The sequence below is a fragment of the Alligator mississippiensis genome, chromosome 8, assembly GCF_030867095.1.
Source record: "Alligator mississippiensis isolate rAllMis1 chromosome 8, rAllMis1, whole genome shotgun sequence".
In the NCBI taxonomy this organism is placed as follows: Eukaryota; Metazoa; Chordata; order Crocodylia; family Alligatoridae; genus Alligator; species Alligator mississippiensis.
In genome coordinates this window covers 5,037,466-5,059,243 of record NC_081831.1, presented here as the reverse complement: position 1 = coordinate 5,059,243, position 21,778 = coordinate 5,037,466, and the positions used below count along the sequence as shown (strand labels likewise).

General features: G+C 39.1%; 1 protein-coding gene across 8 annotated transcripts in view; it reads left to right on the top strand.

The window, feature by feature from the left end:
• CEP112 (centrosomal protein 112) overlaps nt 1-21,778 on the top strand; it is a 274,221-nt gene that overhangs the window by 132,035 nt on the left and 120,408 nt on the right. For all 8 annotated transcript variants that reach the window (XM_014601930.3, XM_019494322.2, XM_019494323.2 and 5 more), the window contains 2 exons: nt 8,103-8,210; nt 21,046-21,228. In XM_014601930.3, the coding sequence (XP_014457416.2) occupies nt 8,103-8,210; nt 21,046-21,228 (291 nt within the window). The remainder of the gene's footprint in view (nt 1-8,102; nt 8,211-21,045; nt 21,229-21,778) is intronic.

Genomic DNA, 21,778 nt, shown 5'->3' with positions numbered 1-21,778 from the left:
TGTAAATGGATACCACGATAAGTGTGATCATTTTACAGCTTCTTAAAAGACTCGCTTCTGCATAAAACCACTGGTGTAAATGTGGAGAAGTGTGAAATGTAGAGGGACTCCTGTTGATAGGGTATCTTCTCACACATGCACACACTCACACACAGACACACACATGTGCATGGGCAAAAGCTCATGCCTCTCTGAATGAGTCAGTCTATGAGGTTCCACACTGTCTTGCCTCCTTAATAAATTCACATAATGGTGAAATATAAACCGAACGTTGGCCAGAAACAAAGTAGTCATATTAAAAATGTGATTGCTTATATCACTGAGAGCAAAATCTTTCATCTTGGCTTGGAATCTATTTTTAACAATTGCTCTTTTTGTTGTTGTGAAGGTCTGGCTTGACTACTTTTAAAATCTTCAGTAAAAGCAGCAGAGCTATAAGGCATCTTTTACTTTAAAAGTCCTATACAGAGAACAAATAATGGAATTTTGAAACGAGAAAGCTGTGACATTATTTTAAAAGGGCAACTTTTGTTTTGCAAACTAGACCCACAAGGGCAATACAAAACACCCAGGGTTTCAAAGTTCCTCTCCTACATTTTACTTTAAATTAAATCTCTCCTTTAGCTCCTTCAAGATGAGTTAAAATAATAATAATTTTCTTGCTACTTTAAATGAGAAACAGATTATAACCCTTGTTTAAGATAGAGTCTAATTCAACTAGAAAGATTCCTCATGATGTAATTTTGTTCAAAAAATTGTGTAAAATAATCCTGAAAATATATACATTGTATTGGTTGTAGAAACATGGAAGATATACATTGTATTGACACTTGAAGAGATTTTTTTTTTTTTTTAGTCTTGGAAACAACACTCCAGAAAATTTTAGAGATGTATATTACTAAGCTCAATGAAGTTGCTTTGTATTTTGCTCATTTTCTCGGTGGTTGTATGTCATCCTATTGATGCGTTAGATATAAAAATAGAAAATACATAATAGATAACCAGTCTGTTCTTTCTCCCTGATTCATATATTGATGCCTCACTCTGGGTTCACAATACCCTATACTCATCCAAAGTGTTGAACTGCGATGGAAAAACTATATCACGATACTGTTGAGTACTTGTTTGGTTGTATTAGTGCTTTTTCTCGGAGCACTGACTACTTGCCCGCTACGTTTTCCTTGGTAATGAAGATTCTGGCACCAAGATCTTCAACATCAATACTGAGATGGAGAAACTGAATTCTTAGCCTCGGACATTTCATAGAAACCTTTTCTGTTTCAAAAAGGAGTAGAAAGAATCAATGGATAAGAAATCCCGAGTTGGTGCTGGTGTTAACACCAACTCTGAGAACGCTCCCAGCTTCTCAAGCTTTCCCCCAACACAGAATGACATTGGCACTAACTGGAATTGTGGTTCTCCTCATTCCCTTCATCCGGCCGCTCCTTTAGCCAGCTCAAACAAAGAGCTGTTTCCAGGTAGGTTAGGACCATGTCTGATGGAGCGTTTCATGAGTGCATAGTATGGGGGGCACATTATAATATGGAGACAGGATGGGCTGCTGAAGTGTGGCCAGTAACAATATGATATGCCAGTATTGCCGTATTGATCTTCTGAGGATATGACACCCCATTTGTCTTTGAGCACCAGTCTCATGGTTTTACCAAAAAAAAAAAAGAGATTATAATTGCCATTAATAGCTAGCATCTTTCCCTCGAACCAATAGATACCCTGATCAAAACAGTGGAACAGGCATAGAAGATGCTTCAGTTACTCTGCCTGTCTGCAGTAGCCTTTTTCCCCTGGTGAGACAATCACCCATGCCCCAACTCTGACTGTGGATGACTTTGGACTTGCAGCTACACTGGACATAGAGGTGATAATAATCCAAGAAAATACATGCATGTATTTACATGCAAATACATGTGCATTATTTAATACACTGAGTGTTCTGTTTTCATGCTTGCAAATAAGCGGGTTTAACAACCTTCACAGGTTTTTGCCTAACTATCAGCCAGGCTTACTTCAGCCATGGCACCCTTTTATAGAGAGTGTATCAAACTCCACCAAAGGGCTCTGAGTAATTTTATGCTTATTCTATTCCAAGATCACATTCTACCTCCATGATCTGGGCAAAAGCTAAATATGCCAAAGGAGCCCTCCTCCTCTCCTCCCCCCACCCCCTGCTTCCTTCCCTTGAAAGGATATCCATGCTGGAAACCAGCCCAGAAGAATTATTACTCTTTCCAATGGAAGAGACTTACCATTTGGGCAATTCACCATGGTTTACAATGTTCGGATTACTTACCACATTGGAAATACCCTAGATTATTTCAGCTCGCCTTGCAGCCTAACTGACATATAATGCCCTCTATTACAGTTGCTTTCCATCTTCTCCTGACAGTATTGACATTCCTTAAAGGTCTGATGCACAAATCTGGTCTGATGTACATCACTCTGTTACCATTTGGTGAATGTATTCTTTCTACCTTCTCCCCAGGCCTCCTCCCCCTGAACTCGGGTAGCTCCCTCACCTGCTTCTGAAATGTTTCTTTAACTGAAATCTGCAGGACTACTACATGAAGCAATCTGCTCACATTTGTGAAGCATTTGCCCTAGTCTCGATTGCTAGATCCGGCACCAGATTTGGGAGAGAACTACAGGAATCTCTGGATGATGCAATACTTAATCCCACCACATTGAAAAGAATACTGCTTACACGTCTTCTACAGTGGGTTGCATACTTGCACAGGCTTGTAAAAGAAAGGACATTTACACATTCCACAATAACTGTTATTCTGAACGTAGCCAGGGGAGGATACCGCAATCTGTTTCCCATGAAGTTGTAACACAGGTTTTGAGCTGCAGGCAAAGTGAGGGAGTATTGCAGCTAGTCTATCCCTTGTGCCCTTTCACAGGCACATGAAAAGGTCCGTGGCACATGTATGGCCCCAAAGGATACAGCTATTCAAATGATTCTTATCAAAGACTGTTTAGCTACGTGCCGGATGCACGATGGTTTCCATGCCATGGAGTCCACACTTGCAGTCATCCAAGAAACTTCCTACATTTTCTTGCTGAATGGCACCTGAAAAAGCCTACGTTTGTGCATAACTGCTTGCAGACATTAACCCCCCCCCCCCCGAAACCTTACATTAAATTTGGCATGCTCCTGCACCAAGCCCAGCACACATCCAGAAGAGGCGTTGTGTTGGTTGGACCCAGCTCACCCAATATGTGTATAGATCGAGCGTTTTAGCAGGGCTTTTTTGGTTCTTTCATCTAGTATCTGATTGACTCCGCTTTAGATAAAAGCGCCAAAAAACTGCTGAAGCGCCAGATCTGTACAGACTGTGTAGAGCCAGGTCAAAGTAATACACTGCTTCTTCTGGTAAAATGAGGTTTTGGGGGTTTTTAAATGTCTGCCAGCAGCCAAAAATTCAAAGAAACTGCTTTGAAAATTGAATTTTTAATCTCTTTCTATAAATCTTAATCTTATTCTTACTATAAGTTACGTGTGTTGTCATAGCTATTACTATTATTTTCCTTGTTATCTATAATCTGGATGAACCCAGAGAGGTGAAGCAGAACTGGAAGTCCCTGTACTAATGTTGTACAAAATATAGTTCTTGCCCTAAGTAGTATGGGGCATACAAAGAATAGCACCTTTAATAATGAACTGATTTCCTTGACAGAGAGCTACTCTGAGTTTAAATATTTTCCTTTCTCCTTCCCTGTCATAGATTCCCCCTTTGATTTACAGCTTAGAAATGACACCAGTCTGTTGCTAGATCCTATTACTTCATTCTAATAATGCTATCAGTGTTGATACATTCATGGAGGGTCCCCACCTGAGAGAAGTGCCCCACGTGAGGGGACTTGCAGTACATACGCAGGAAAAAATGGGAGAATTTCCTGTCTCTGTTACATAAATCAACGCAGAGGAATGTTTGTCTGATTCACCAGGTATGCGAGACATCAGCAAAGTTGTTAAATTGCATAGTGGTGAGAGAGATCCTAAAAAGTGAGGAGCCTTAGAATGAATGAATGAATGCTTATACAACAGTCTTCACTGGGCTCACATTGTGCTTAGTTATTACAGGAGTCCCAGTCCTGTGTAATATGTGATTTATCTCTCGTGGTGCTGTAACTAGGCCTGACAGAATGAGTTAAGTGATCAAGTCGGCTATAATTTTAAACGTCTGTGCTGTTGCTAGTTGGCAGTAGGTGTCTTATGCTTTACGTTGATGTGTTCTGCGTGCTGACTTGCCCTGTTGTTCCCCTTGTCAGTTTATTACATTTTAGCTTCATAGCAAGATCATCCTAACAATTTGTATGAGGTTGAGCTATGAAAAGTTGGAACAAAAAAAGTGTAAAGTGATAGCTAAAGAATTAGTTTCGTAGCTGATAATTTGCAACATGCTCGTGTTGTTATCTGAACTCAACTGCTAAAAGTTTTTGATGGATGTGGTTGAGGTTCTGTTCATTTAGGGCAGATTTCTGATAGCATAACTCATAGAAATACATATTACTGCTATTACTGTAAAGAAGCAAGGATTTTTTTGGGTGATATCTTTTATTGGACCAACTACATGGTTGGAATAAAGTTAGGCAAACTTTTGAATGCAAGGCATTCTTCATCACGTCTGAGGAAAGATTGTCTTAAGTCACACAACCAACTTGACTGCACAGTAAACAAGGCTGGCATGTACTCTTTTCCCTGGTGGTAAATGAAAAATAGCATATCCCTTTTATTGAGGCCTGAGCCTCCACACAGCTTTCATTTACTGCAGGGTAAAGATGTGAGTAGCTGACACTGCAAATCTCAGCTCTTGGCTACCTTGTTGTAATTGTAGGGACTAGTACAATGACCAAGCATCAAGCGTGTGCTTCAGTGACACAATCCTGAAGTTCATTTTGCACCCTGGTCCTTTCTCACCCCTCCTTAGATAATCCTGGGTTTTTTTAATAAATAGTCTAGTATGCTGCTCACAATACAGCATATCTGTTTCTATATTGGAGCAAATGTCATTTTCCCCCACCTGAATTGAATAATCCGTTGACATCATAAAGTGGAATTTTTAGTGTCTATAGCAACACTGTACTCTGAACTTCACAACAAAGATCAGACTTCAGAAATCCTCTTTTCACTGAAATGCTAATTAAGGAAGTAACAAATGGAGTGGGAGCTGGTATTCTCAGTTAGTGTAATCAGTATCTGGTTTATTATTGTCTAGGTGATATTACTTGCCCTCTGCTTCTTATTTGTGAATAGTTATTTAAAGTTATCTGATGTCTCATTTGCTACTTTAAGTGAGAGGTGCATTATAACCCTTTTTTAAAATATTAGATAGGCAACTGATAAAATGTAAACAGTTTAAGATCACTTGTTTTTCCACCCAGTTCTGGTGGTTGTCCTGTGGTACATCCTTTCTTCTTGTTTTCCTGGAGGAGGGAGAGGAAAGCTGTGTATAAATATAACTGATACTTCTGTTATTCTTCTTTTTAAATAACACTACTCAAAAAAAATTTAATCGCCTTCACTGCATGCAATACCCAAGGAAAAGAGTGAAATATCAGAATAGCTCATAAAACTGTAGATTAAAGGCCAGGGTATACATATCAATCATAAGAGAAGTCCTCACAAAGCCAAATAATAACTGCCAAAAATGAATAAACAGAATATGTGACAATGTTTTGGCTCTATTATTTGTCAGGTTTAGCCAATGAGAATCAGAAAAACCTCATAGCACTCATGGTAAATATGTATACTTTGAGCTAGAGAATAAAGAGCTCAAACATATGCTTTCTTAGCTGTAGCCCTCATATAATATTTGACTTTGTGTAAAATTTAATTTGTGTATCAATTTTTAGAAAATTTTTACTGTATTAATAAAATGATTCCTTTGCTATTTGGGACCTCATTGGTGGGTAAAGCATGGTTTTGAGAAAAGGAAGGGGCCTCTCATTTATGTTATAATAGGGGGAATGTTGTGATACAAGTACCCTGAATTGGGAGAATAGTGACCTACATACAGCCCAGTGACCCCCATTCAGCACCCCTAATTCTGCTGTGGCTTTTCTCTTTTCTGAATTAGGGCAGCAATTCCTAACCGCCACATCTTCCTCCTTTCCTGAGCTACTTTTTCATTAAAATGACCTTTACCCTGTCACATATCTCTTTTGTCTGCTTTATCCAGCTTTAGAAGTCCTTTTTATCTATCTTAATCTCATGTGGTTCAATAAAGACAAGTAAAAAGTCCTGCACTTAGGATGGGACAATCCCATGCATTGGTACAGGCTGGGGACCGACTGGCTCAACATCAGCTGCGCAAAAAAAGACCTGGGGGTTACAGTGGACAATAAACCGAATATGAGGCAGCAGTGTGCCCTTGTTTCTAAGAAGGCTAAAGGCATATTCGATTGCATTAGTAGGAGCATTGCCAGCAGATCAAGGGGAGTGATTATTCCCCTCTACTCGGCACTGGTGAAGCCATACCTAGAGTACTTTGACCAGATTTGGGCCCCCCATTACAGAAAGGGTGTGAATAAATTGGAGAGAGTCCATCAGAGGGCAACAAAAATGGTTCAGGGCTGGAGGACATGGCTTCTGAGAAGAGGCTGAGGGAGCTGGGCTCATTTAGTCTGGAGAGAAGACTGTGAGGGGATTTAATAGCAGCCTACAACTGTTACCTGATGTGTGGTTACAGAGAGGATGGAGCTAGACCAGTGGGTTTCAACCTTTTTTCATTTGTGGACCCCTAAAACATTTTGAATGGAGGTGAGGACCCCTTTGAATTGTAAGTGTGAGTATTCACATACTTTTGATCGATCATAGTCATCTTTCGTGGACCCCTTAGACATAGTCTGAGGACCCCCAGTGGGGTCTGTGGACCACAGGTTGAAAACCTCTGAGCTGGACTGTTCTCAGCGGTGGCAGATGATAGAACAAGGAGCAATGGGCCCAGGTTGCAGCAAGTTGAGGTTAGATATGAGAAAAAACATTCTGAGTCGGTGGGTAGTGAAGCATTGGAACAGGTTTACCCAGAGAGATTGGGGGATCTCCAGCCTTGGAGGTTTTGAAGACCCAGCTGGACAAAGTCTTGGCTAGGATGATATAGTTAGAGATGGTCCTGCTTTGAGCAGGGGGTTGGACTAGACCTCCCGAGGTCCCTTCCAACCCTCATTTTCTGTGATTCTGTGAAGTGGCATCCAGGTCCGTTGGCAAAGACATCTGTGAAATATGGAGCATTACCTTAGGCCAAATAGGAGTTTGGCTCATGGAACAGAAATGATGCATTGCTTTTTTTCTTCTGGTACAGCAGATAGACTTGCAACAGCTACTAGATTACTGACAGTTGCAGTCCCCTTTCCCACTTTGCCTACCTTTAGGGAGGTAGATCGTTCTGCTACTTTGATTGGGACCTAGCTTTTAAAGGAACTGATGGGTCTGCAGTGGGGCATAGTGCTGCAGGTATATGCACATGCCTGGAAGCATGCCTGAGACAGAGCTAGCAGTTGTGCTTTTGATACAAAAGCCTTTGTTAATTGGGTTATAAAATTGCTTCCTTGATGCTATATACTGAAATCTGTGTGACTCATTATTCATAGGTGATGACTATCTTCAGAGAACTTTACTTGCAGCCAAATAATTCTCTTTAAAGTTATTTTACTGATTTAATGTAAATTTATTTTAAATGTGTAGTTTGTGCATTCAGCTCAACACATTACTTCCTCTAAATTTCCACAGGCAATATCTTTTTAAATGAAATATATTTTGAGTCTTAAATATCTCTAGAAAAATATTTGGTTGATTCTAAGGGGTGTTCAACACTACGATATGAAAAATGTGCCATTGCATGCTAATCAGAGGGAGGCATAATACAGGTAATCTATTCATGCAACTAAAAGATGATCCATGTCCTTGTGTATTCACTTTCATTTTTTTACAAAAGTGATTTTTATAATTATTCTCAGCTAGATAATTGACAAGATTTTGATGGGTAGCAAAAAATAAGATACCAGAATGTATTTAAAGCTGGCACTTATACAAAGATGAACTATTCCTTTTTTCTTCTTTTTTTTTTTTTTTTACCTTGTAGATGGAAAAAGTGGAAGCAGACCTAAGCAGATCAAAATCTCTCCGTGAAAAGCAGTGCAAAGAATTCTCCTGGCAGCTGGAAGACCTCAGGCAAAGATATGAGCAACAGGTCAGTCTGCCATTTTCATGTGGTGGGCCAGCGCGGGGCCGTTGCAGCGTCCCGTCTGAGGGTGTCTATGTGCTAGCGTTCTTTTCTTTCTGAGAAAGCAGAATTTACTTTTGGTCTCAAAGCTGCATGTTACATGCAGAACTCTTGGTTCCAAAATGATACCTTTTATTAGACCAGCTGGGAAATCGCAAGAAAATGCATCTCTTCTTTATCTCTGCATTTTGCTGCCTCTGTCCACCTGACTGATTCCTACATGTGCCCTTCCTTACGAATTGTCACCTGTTTTTAGAAAAACAAAAATAATGGCCTTTAGGGGAGGGGGAAAGGAGGAAGCGAGTGGTATTGCCCAAACACTTTTGTTTTAAAAGAAAAGGTTCATTGCTTATGCTAGAATATTGTGATAGGCAGCTTCACAGCTTATAGCTCATGCCGTAGTTTGCAATTTTGACAGGAAGCTGCTTCTATTTCTGTTTCCTCCTCATATCTTGTGTGTTACTATAGTAACACAATTTGGGGGCTGTTTTTAGGGCAACAGCAGCATTTTTTTTATCTTTCATGAAGGACTTCTTTCTGACTTACAGCTACGACAGGTCCACAAACTGCAGGTAATTTGCTATCAAGGCTGTTGGGGCTAATACAAATGGATATTTCCACGGGGGAATTGTGGGTTTGTTTCTCTCTCCAGGCTGTCATGAGCAGGAAATACAGCAGAGGCAACACATTCAGGTTTATGATATGCGCCGTGCTTCACTTGATCCAGAAGGTCTCTTTTGAGCAGTTCGGGAATGGTATAGTTTTAAGTCCTGAAGAAGGCGCTCTTCGGCTCTTGGGTGGAGCAGCAGCACTTTTGATAACAGCTTTGATGTCGCTTATAGACCGAAGAGCTTGGTTGACCATGTGTCATACTAATGTTCACCTTGAAGAATTTATCCGGTCGTACTGAAGTAGAACAGAGCTTAAATACCATTATGAGTTCATAATTTTTATTCTACTAGTGATTCAGGAGTAAGCAGGATTACATTTTTTTTTTCACTTGTTTTGTGTCCCAGTTGAGCTATTGCATCTACAGATCCCATCGATAAGAGTAATTATAATTCCTCTCAGTTCTACTTTACCAACATGTCCTTGGTAGTACTGTCATATTTACCTTGTTGCTACCGGAGGCATAACAAGAGGTTTTCTTCAGGTTCCTTATACAAGCAAAGGCCACGCAGAGATCATAGGCACCAACTTTTATTTTTGCCAGGGTAGAGGCAGGGCCTAAGATGATGGATATGTGGAAAGTTTTACACATTTCAGGTGACAGCCCTCTTCCCGAGGGGGACGGGGCCCTTGAACCTCACGTACTTAGCACCTCTGGCAGAGATTACTTGCATTAGCAGAAGAAAATCCCAGGGAGTTGATTTAAGGAGGCAAACAGAGATGAATAAACAGAATATACACCAAGGCCTAGAAATAGGAATAAATTGGTATCTAAAATGAAACTGCTTGTAGAAGAAACAAGGCTACATGAAGTCAATCGAACTTTTGACTGGGGTGGCGGGAAATGGTTAAGAAGAGTCTGTTACGTTGTCAGACTGAAGGTCCTTTAGTCCAAGGTCATGTTTGCATTTGAACACAGAGTTACACAGTCATTTGACATGCTGTAATAATCAAGGTGCCTTATCTCATTTTGCAGTAATTATGAGATATTTATTGCCACTGTGCTCCATCTGTTGTAGAGTTGCCTTGGGAGACTAAAGCCTTTCTTTGTGGCTGTTTAAAGCAAGATGCAGCACTTTGCCCTTGTATGATGTACAGTTTTGCCTGGAAATAGGTTTCCGTGTCCACTAGTTCATTTTGAAGGGGCAGAAGAATATTTGTCCGATCTTAAATGGCTACCTTCACAGTTCATTTACCACACTCTTTTATGCCGAATTTCCAAGTCAATTCTAAAAACATACTGAAAGTTTTACGGTGTTTAAGCTCCGAACAGAACTTAAACTCTGCTTCCCAATGTTATTATTTGCTAGCATGAAGTGGATAATTTTTACTACTATGCAATTATGGGGCAAGATAGATTGCCATAAAACTGGGAGGGGATATTATTCCATTTTACTTAAACATTGTAATTGCTTCCTGTCTTAAATAGCTGTGTCGTATTACTGGGCATACTGTTTAAACAATTGTTATGTATCACACTAGAGTGAGTTGCAGTTCAGTAGTGGGTGAAGGGATATGTGGTACTGTTTATACTCTTTGGAAATAATCCTGCACATACTGCCAATAAATAGCACAATATGCTAGAGTAAACGTTTGCTGAATTTGGTCATTGGTTTATAAAGCACCTTGGGATGAAAGTCATATATTTAAATAGAAGATCACAAGATAAGTATACTTTTAAATTGGCTGGTTCATACTTATTTGCTCCTTTTGAAAAGAAGTTGCATTTTCATTACTGAGTTTGTCACTGTTGTGAACATCTTGTGAAAAGTAGCATTAGTTTACCCCAGTTTTAGAAACAGCAAGCCAGAGTTTATCCTGTTTTCCTACTGGCTGATTAAGTAGCTTGTCAACATGTACTAGTCTAAATGGTTCTTTAGGTTCCATCTTAATTGTTATATTATAAGGGGGAAATTAGCGCACCGTTAGCGTCCAGACTGATAGTGCCAGTGACGCTAAATTGCTCTTCAGTAAGATGGCTGCTCAGTGGGTTCAGAAATGTCAAACGTAAAAAACAACAACTTTGAAATAACTTTTTGGGAACTTTGTGTTTTTTTAAGTTCTCAGCATAGGAATGGAACAAAGGCCAACTCTGGCTTCAGGCCACCTCTTTGGGTCTCCCTATCTTTGCCGTGCTGAAACTTTTAGTATAAAAAAGAAAAGCCTGTGGTCTGCTCTTACTTGCACTTAGCTGCAACAGGGCGGTTGTACAAAGAAGAATAGTTATGGCATCTTCTTCCTTGGCATACCATTTATATCAGATGGGGCTGCTACAGATGTCTACTATATTGTTCTTTTCTAGCAACTTTTCAGAAGCTGGAGAACTCCAAAGTATCATAAACATTATTTGGGACAGGTTCTACCAGTCTGCTCCATCAGTCATGTAACGGAGCTAGTCTGAAATGCCCTTTGGATTTTTTGTGTCCTAAGAGATGCTTCTTAGCACGCAATCATTCAAACATTGTGATTAGTAAAAATAAGGTGGGCTTTCCCCTACCCCTTCCTTCATATCGTCTTAATGTTGCATATGTAACAGTGCCATGATTCCCAATATACATGGTTCTTAAAGCTTCAGTGAACACATCTGTTTAATGTTCTTTTTCTGCCATTTCAGTGACGTGATCTACAGTGCTCTATGCCAGTGGGCAGCAAACTTTTGAAGCTGTGGGTCAGATTGACCCAACTGAGTTCAGAGGCAGGCCGGTAGGCGGCTGCTAGGAACCAGCTACCGACCGCCACTTTCCCAGCGGCAGCACAGGGAAGATGCCTGCCGCCACTGCTTTTCCCTGCAGCGGCAGGGAAAAGTCAATACTAGTGGTCTTTTTTTTCTCTTGATTGGTATGGTTGGAAATACCAAAGCATTGCTGAATTTTTTGCTGGTTTTGTTGTACTTTAAAGGAAAACAATGATGCCTAGTAATCCCATGGCTTGAAAAGTCAGAGAGATGGTGTACCTATACAGGTACAATTTTTCCTACACGTTTCTAGTATTCAGAGCTTTTGTACACTGTATCACAACACTAAGAAGTTAAACTAAACGGAAGCAAAACTTACAAGAATAAATGCACTATTTAAACTATTTTCTTGCCGATTTTTTTTTTAATGGCCTTCGGTAACATTGTTAGCATTGGGGTAAACATCAAGGGGCACATTTTCTGCTAAGAGGCGATCTTTTGTTGTTTGAATTTCACTTTGTTTAGGCTAGCTACTTTTTGTTATGAAAAGAAACATCTAGGTTTTCTGAAATATCACTGAAACCTAAGGAAAGAGTATTAAGCATCAAACTACTGGAGCATCAATAGGATTTTCAAAGGTCTCCTTTTATCCCATCCTAGGTTTTTCTGTTGTTATCTCTGTTCTGATTTCACTTAGAATATTCTTTCAAACCTCACAAACATGAAATATCGGTGACCCTTCCCACAGACTGTGATGGGTTATCACGGGATGCTCTCTTCTTTTTGTATTGTGCTTTCTAGTAATAATACAAGGTTGCTTCAATATAACCACATACCTCTATGAACTTGATTCTTTCCCATTCTTTAAAATTTCCTTTTAATGGTGCCAACTTTTCATTGGTCTGCGGTACTCTTTATTTAGAGTCAAGCGATTCTGTACCATTTTTCAAAGCAGCCTTTGCTTTGCCTTGGACGTTTTATTGGGTATTTCTTTTGTCATTATTTAAGGTGATTTAATTGAGCAATAAGATAGACCAGGTAGTGCTTTTCTGTGTAATTATGGCAAGCCTCAGGTCATGTAATAAGGTATTGGTTTAACTACAGAGTAACTTAACTATCTAAAAAAATTAATGAATACTTTGAAATGTTCTGCCTCAAGTGTCTGATTGCTATTATGGATTGGGAGTTCTGCTTTGGGAAGAAGAAAAACAGACCTGTGGATATACCTGACACTGATAGGCATGGCGCTAAATGAGTGTGTTATTTTTGTGACAAAAACTACAGCTGTCTAGTGTTTAAACCAGTTGTATAAAAGTGAGATTATACTTGCCAAACCCCACTGTCCTCACTCCGAATGTCTGCTGACTTCAGACCTTAGCTTGAGCACGGCCGATTCTGATTTGAAAATCTAGCAACACAAGTTCAGAGAGCCTGGTCTTGCAGTCTTCCAATGAGTTGTCCACATTTCCACTAATAATCTCATGATTTACTGATTGCAGAGATTTTATTTTGGTGAATTAGGACTACAGGTTCTGCCCCCCTTACTAGTACTTGAGACTGTTTTCCCTCAGATGCTGATGTCTCCTTAACGTCTGTATGGTCTGGAGTTTTTAACTTTGCTTACAAAAGAGATTTCTAATTGCGTGGCATTTAAAAAAATGGTATTTCTTTTTTATTCTGTTTGGAGTGAACCTTCTAGTCATTTAAAAATATACCATTGTAATGTAGTTAATAAAAAACTAAGGAGAAGTTCTAAAATCATGGCATCTTTGGTGTCAGATACTCATGTCACACTTGATTTCGGCTTCAGATGATTCCCAGTGTTGCTCTCTTTTGAAGTATCTGCAGAGGGCCTTCTCATGGGAGTGGAATTGCTGTGTTTTTTAAAAAATATACTTTAGCTGAACTTTGTTGTACTTGCAGCTGGTAGATTTGAAAGTATATTAAAAAAAAATAAAAAGTTGCTATCTGCTGGGAGCAGCTGCCTTCAGTACTTCAAAGGCAAGGGACACCACAGAGAAGGCCTCAGCCTTTCCTGCCTTTGAAATGGTTGCACTCGATGGTCAAGCTTCAAGGCACTGTCAGTACAGAAAAAGATTTTTTTTTAAATTCTTAAACTTGAATTAAAACCTATTTAAATACCTATTAATTGTCTCTGCTGAAATTATTTTCAGCATTTGCCACACATGCTTGAAGGCATGCATGCCCAAACTTCACAACATGAAGAACTCCATAGGCCATTTGCCACAGAATTTATTTGACAGAAAAAAAAAAGATGCAATGTAAAATTTGGTGGTATTTATGTCTCGATTGAGAATTTTTCATCAAATGATTTCACTGCCTCTACTTAGATAGAATAATTGGCTCTTCCTTTTTGCCTCAGGATGTTATGTTTGCTTTCTTCCTCTCCTTGAAAGATTTCCCTCTAAATAAATTTGAACAAAGAAACATAAAAATAAAAAACAAAAAGCCCAAACCAAAATGTTCTTTATCACCATTTCAGACTGGACGCCCAAAGTAACTATCGCAGCACAGGCTCCCCATGCCTGACGAAGGGCGATTGCGCCCAAAAGCTTGCTAAGGACTTTTTTCCAACTACTCAGTTGGTCTAATAAAAGAGGTCACATCTGCCCAAAGACCCTTGCCTGCCTATATTATTATTTTGTGTGTGTGGACTTGTCCCATATCAAAATGACTTATAAACTTAAGCAACGAATGCCCTCCCCACCTCACTTTTTTCTCACCAGTTTTTAAAATTTTGCTTAGAAACATACATTTTGCTGCTGGGCTTCCACAGACAGATCTAGTGCCCTTGGAGAGCTGACACTTCTACATTTGTCTGGCTCCTCTTTCCAGCTGGACATTGTAATACAAAACAGCTAATATACTGAAAAGTATTGTCATGCATGTATTAAATACTTTTACTTTTCAGCGTAATCAGCCCTTGAATTTTTATAGTTTACAGCTAGCTGGATGTTAGATGGTGGTGAATAGGGTTGCATGACTGGGAATAGAAAAGTAAAATCCATGAAATCAGTTTTCCTTCAAGATGTACGCTGTGCAATTAAAAAGTTGGAAAAGTATTGCCATAGTAGGATGGCATTTGCCTTTTTTATGGATATCTTCTCTGAGGTCAGTCAGTGATCATATTAGCTTTTAAAAAAAACAAAAACTAACTTGTTCCATTCTACAGTAGTAGCAACAATTCACACATTGATAGAAAAGGGGAAAGCCAGGAAAAGTATTACCTGACTGCTAAAAAATCCCTCCATGTTTCAGGAAATCCTTTCATGTCACACTTGTCGTGGGTTTGTGACTTCCATAAGATTTGTGGGGGGATCATTAGAATTGTCTTTTTGTTCTGTTTAGTCAAACAGGAAGGAAACAGGACATCTTGATGGAAGTTTTACTGGTTATTTAACAACAAAAAAAATCCTATTCAAGATGACATTTTAAGACTTCTGTCAGCCCATAAATGTTCCATATGCTAAATTCTGCAGTAAGTCAAATGTGCAGTTAATCTCATAATAAATAAGACCCCCATTACAAGGCATGAAATTAAAAAGGCATAAATGAACCAAAAAAAAAAAAATACAGAGAAGTGCTGAATCAGCTGGTAAAAAGGAGTAAAAAATTGCCAGTGTAATTTTAAGCTCTGTAATAAAGTGGGTTATTTGAAGGAATCTAAAAATTTATTATAGCAGTAAATCAAGGTGTTGGAATAAAAGAAAAAATTGTTGGGGGAGAGGGCAGACCTTACCTACCCATGAAGCAAACCTTCTTTGATATAGTGAATGTTCAAATCAAGTACTCGGATTTCAAATATCAATTTGAATTCTCTGATCACAGCCATTGTTTATATATTTAAATAGTGTATAACTGTGCATAGATATGCATATACACACACGTGCATGCTTAAAGCACCGTGTTCCACGTGTAGTCAGCCGTCTATTCGTGAAGGTTCCCAACACTTCCCATTACAAGGTCCTTTTCCCCATCACTTGTAAACTTGCCAAACTTGAATTTTTTGGGATGAATGTTTGCAGGCTGGTTATGTGCTTCAGGCTAATTTTGATTTGATTTGTTGTTTTTAGTGGTTTGGCTATTTCTGAGATCAAGGCTATGGAGAGTGTTGTTGTTTTGCCCAGATAAAAACAATTCGGGTAGTATCATCTTGGAATATTATAGCCCCTTCACTCTTTGCAGCAGGGGTTTAATGTTATGAGTGTGTCTTTTTTTTCTATCCCTGAAAAATTTGTCAACAAAGAACTGGAAGGAGCTTTGTAGAGCATCAAGTCCAGTCCCCTGTACTCGCAGGCGATCATTAACTGAAGAAATCCTCAGACTTGCCACTTCCAGCCCTCACCTACAGCTCTGAGGAGCAGTGTCGGAAATCTCCAGTCTCTTAACCTGTCTCTTCTCTTCCTGCAATCTCCTTTCTCGTTCACATCTTCCAACTTCTGCAACTAATGAGGCATGGATAAAACCCTTCTTTATTGGTCGTGCCCATTCATGTCATTTCTTCAAGGATAAAAGTGTTACACCTGATCTCAAAAATAACTTAACCTAATAGGTAGGATCAACAGATATCAACTTAAAATCAAGCAGTAGGTGAAGGACACCTCTTGCCACCATTGGTGCTTATATTAACACCATGGCAGCTACTTTGTGAAGTCAATCCTGTTCTCTCAGTGCTCTGGCGCGATTCCCAGAGTAAACTCTAAGCCCCTAACAGGCCTGCACAGGTGTGCGTAGCAAGGTCTCTACTGTAACATATTAAGCAGCTGTAGTAGGTGAGGGTACAGCATTTCAACAGAAACAGGCAGATTTATCTGGGTAGACTACAGGCTGCACTGACCGTCTTGCAGCATCGGTAAATTAAGTTTATTAGGCATGCCTGTGGCTTCTGTGGACTCTCTCCCAGCACTATGTCAATGTACTGGAACAAAGGAAGACGCAGGTTCAGTTCCTCTGGCCTGACCAATGTGCAGGGTATAATTTTTTTAAAACATACTTGCCACAAATAGTAAAGGTGTGATTGTGTGAGCATGGCTGGAGTGTTAATAGCTAAACCAGAAACATATTTCTTAAAACTCATTGCTGATTTCCATAAAATCTTTGTGGAAAAAAATGTGGTTTTGGTTATATATATAAAATATGTATCTTTTAAAGATGGCTTCAGTAGACACTTGGGTTCTGTGCTGTTCATATTTCAGCTGAAGCGTATTTGGCATCTTTTAGAAAATAACTAGCCGTGAAAGTGTGGAAGTTCACAAAGTAAATATAGTAGAAAACTGGTTTGTCTCAATTAAACTATTGAATTATTTCAGTTAAATATCGGTAACTCTTGCAGCTGTAGATCTGTAAATCACACACTGGGTTGTGTGTATATATAGGGTGGTGGCAATTATGGGCATATAGAAAATTCTAGAATCAGACGATCAATTTTGTGTGTCATATAGTTCCTCAGTTATTCATTTTTTACTGCCTCATTTGCCATCTACCCAATGCAGTTAATCTTGATGGGAACCACTGCTAATATTCCAAACCTCTGCGTAGTTTCAGAAGCCACTGTTTTTACTCTTAATCTGCTACAAAAGTTGATACCTTCCCCACAAATACAAAATCTGCCTTCTCTATCCAAAGTGCAGGATTAGCCAGATTGGATCCTGCACCAGTGATGAGTTTAAGGTCCAGTATTTAGCTGCCTGAAGGATTAGAAGATTAAATTTCTTTCATCAAAAAGGGAAAATTCCTAGATTTCTAATGAAAGTGGATTTTTTTCCTTTGGTCTAGACTGCTGAAAATATTAAAGCTTAAAATAACCTATACAGTCTAAATTAGGGGTCAGTAATCTACATCCCACAGGTTGGCTCCGGCCCATGAAGAGGTTGGATCTGGATGGAGGGGGGGAAGTGGCTGGAGATATCAGCTGTACGTGGTGTTTGGGGGCCACAGAGAGGCTGCCGTCTTTTTGCCTCTTGTGTGCCCTTTATTCCCACGCATTCTTGTGCTTCGCTCCACCTCTCGCCTGTGCAGCCTCTGCTGATGCCCCAGCATTACCTAGTCTATGTCCTGGCCATCAAATTTGCACCTCAGCAAGACTCTTGGCCACAGGAATCTGTGCCACTTAGTGGCAATGTTAAATGAAGACTGTAGCAGGGGAGACATGACGGTGTGAGAGAGCAGGGAGCATCATGACAGTGGCAGGGGATCAATGGCGCACAGTGATAGCAAGGTCATGAGCAGTTTGCTGTTCATCATGTTGCTGACCCCTGGTGTATGTCATTTTTCCATCTTTTTATAACCTTCTGTAAGTCTTGTACAATTGGAGCATAGGTAATTAAGGTACCCCTGTTACTCACTGATGAATGAAAAAGAAAAGCCCCAGTAAAAATGTTTTAAAAGTCTCTCAAATGTATGTAAGATGCAGGTTCTGCACCTGATGTGCTGCAATATGTACACTACGTGACAACGTGGTGTAAAACGAAGGTTTTGTTGTCACTTTGTTGGAATGACCCTACTTCCCTGGTCCCACAGAGTGGCATCTTCCCATGCTAAATCTAAGATATTTTTGCCACGATGCACTATCATGTATGCTCTGTTCATGTATGTTCACTACAATTAGAGTAATTATTCTTACTGCAAATAGCTTTTACATCTGTTTACCACCATGGAAGCCTTATATGGAATATGATACAGCTGTGCAAGATATAATTCTTTTTTTATTTTTGGAAAAAAGGCTACAGTATTTCCATAAACACTGTTAATGCACTTACGAAGTTACCCAGAGGTTCCTGATGTTTTATTTTTGAGATTATGAACCCTAGTTATAAGTGAATTTTCATATTTTAGTTTTTATGGAGATGGCAGGAGATTTTCCAAGGGCACCTAATGACCTAAATCCCCATTTCCTCTTATTGGGCCTTTGAAAATCTTTTTATAGTCCTCCTGTGCTCATGATCTTGACTTGGCTTGGGAAAGCCTAAATAAAGTGTTTATGGCATAAAAGCAAAACGTGTACAAAGTCTTTCTACACATGAAACTTTAATGAAAATATATTGCCATTATTAATTAAATTAGAAACACTCTTGCTTCGAAATCATTCATATAGTCAACAGGCTGCCTACACTAGAGCTTCAAAGCCTGAAGATACCATTTCATTTCAGCCAGTGCTAGTAATACCGGGAATTTTAAAAAAATTTTTTAAAAATGTGAATGTTCAAACAGTGGCCAAAAGACGACACTATATTTGGCCAATTCTTTCCTAAAGATTCCTAAATCTCCACGTGTAATGACAGTGCACCCTCTGAAGAAGTTTTGTCTTTCTCTTGCACGCTTTTCCCAGCATACTTCCATACCGAGGGTCTTACTTGGCAGAGTATCTTTCTATCAGTTATTAGAAGATGACTTGTCACTTTTATTAGATTAATCTATTTATGCTGGTATTTAGGAATGTCCTTTTTCCTTCCTTTTTCCTATCCTCCATTTCTCTGTCAAGTTTAAAACAATATGGGGGGAGAAGACAGCAACTGTTTAATTTCAGTTGGTGAGGAAAGACTTAAATGTATAGAGTGAAAACTGATTTTACTAGTCAGTGAGAGTTTTCCTATTGACTTGGGTCCTAGATTGTACCTGCAGAATGCTTGTGCAAAAAAATGAAGTTATTGAATGAAGTGTGTCATGGTACAAGAATCCAAGAGAGTATAGATCATGAATTCAGAGAAATCCATGTCGCATAATATGGATTATTCATAATATGAATAATTAGTAATATTAAGACGTGAAAAAGAGAGGTGTAAGTATGACTATATGAAGACCCTTATTACAAATATAATTTATCATTAGGTGGCAAATATGTAAAAATGCATAACTTTGTTTTCCTAAAGTTCAGTTAAGCTTTGATTAATGATAGAGTTGAAAAGATAGAACAACTGTATTATTTAAACATAAATAACATAGGTATCATTACAAAGTGTTTGAAAAAAAACTAGCATGTATACAAACTTCTGACAAAAAAGTCGACAAAGCATTTTGTGTATTTGATTCCAGGTCAAATACAGAATAATATATGCCTACTGGGTTAAACTACTTCTAGGATTGCATATATGGGTTAATGAGCTCTTTAGTTTTACTAAATAATACAGACATATTTAAAATAAAAACATTTCTTCTCATCTTTTTTCTTAAATATGCCACACGATACATCAGAAAAATGTGGAGCTGGAAACAGGTTTTAATTTTCATTTCAAAATACATTGATGACCAATTTGCAAGAATAGTTTTAAAACTGAACTAAAATAAAAAATCACAGAAGTCACGAAACAGCTCATGTTAATGCAAAACGCACGTTTTCAGAATTGAATGCTATAGCTTTAAGATAAGGTGCCTGGGCGCTTTCATTACACAAACAAGATCGATGTTGAGCAGACTCCTACTGTTAGCTTTTTTGAAGAAGGATTCTCACGCTGAAAATAACCCAACATATTCTAGATAACGACGTTTTTTTCCTTCCCCGAAATCCACCAAAACTGAAGAAAAATCCAAGTGACTGTTCCTAGCAGCTGTGTGGCCTGGAGTTCACTAGGGAAGCTGGCTTCCTGCAGTCCCCTATTCATCACCTGCTTCAAAGGCAGCCTAGCTGGCTATAGTTTGCAGGCCAGGTAGGGTGCCATTGTGCACAGTCTGGGAGGATTAGTATCAAAGCTGCGGCAACCAGGCCCTTGGTCTCGGGCTGCCATTCAGTCTAGCAGGGAGAGGCTAAGACTGGCCAAGGTCACAGTATCCAGTGTGGTGTGGACTGGGAAAGGATCCTGAGAATAGAATGCTTTTTATGAAATCATGGCGCAAGCTTGCAGCACAGCAGGTGCCCTTCTGGAACACATACATCTGTTTGTGTTGGTCTACCGTAGCTGACAACGAGATAATAGAGCTTTGTTTTTTATAATTTTGTTGAAAAAGACAACTGTATATACAATAACGTAGATGAGTATTGAAGTCGGATCTTTTATTTGGGAAATCGTAAAGAATCTTTAAAAGATTTAATTGCTGCTTTTTTTGTGTGTGTATACTTAAGCGAAGAGGAGAGCAGACTGACTATTAACCATTTATAATCCTTGCCACTGCTGATTAGCAGCAGCAGGATACTTGGGGGGAACGTACACAGAATGCGACAATGAATCGTGGGGGTTTTTTCCTTTTTTTTTTTTAAAAACGTTCCGACATTTGTACGAACAAATTGGTTAAGGGCGCGCTGGATTTACTTAGTTGTCTTCAGCGTCGAAATTGTTGGAAGGAATTCTTTTATGCTACGGGTAGTTTTTAAAAGGTGAGGTAATAATGACGTAAAAATAAAATTGCCAACTTGATGAAATTAGGGGGAAAAATTAAGCTGTACATGAGTTGTCATGACGACAGGGATGTTCTATTGATGAACTGTACTCCTCATTGTCCAATCAGATAGTAGAGCTGAAGCTGGAGCATGAACAGGAGAAGACGCACCTATTCCAGCAGCACAACACAGAGAAGGATTGCCTGGTCCGAGATCACGAACGGGAAATTGGAAAACTGGAAAAACAGCTCCGCGCTGCCATGACAGAGCACGAGAATAAAACTCAAGAATGCAGGAAACGAGATGCACAGGTAATGACCAATAACATTTGAAAAGTGTGCCTGTGTGTGTGTGTGTGTGTGTGTGTATGTGTGTAATATGTAATATATATTATATTACATACATACACACATATATATGTAATAACATGACATACATAATATATGTATGTGTATATATATAGTGTGTGTCTGTATATCTATATGCATACACATGTGTGTGTATATCTATATTATATATATATCTATATAGCTATATCTATATGAATCGTTGCCCGTTTTCCGGCATTACTGATAATGTACACTGTTTGATCATTTGCGACTGACATATAAACGTGATTTTGTTTTTCTTTTTTTTTTTTCCGCATTCCCTCCCCCCCCATTGATGAATAAGGCTTTAACAGCAAAAACCACAGGTAGCCAGATTAAAAATCCCATGGTGCGCTATAACTCGGCCTCTTATTTATAATCTTGTCTCATTTTCTTTCATGATGGATTTGTTTAAGAAAAAAAGGTATCTCTTTTCCCCAACCCCCACACTCGCCCCTCCTTTCCTCACCCCTGGGTAAATCCCTAGGAAATA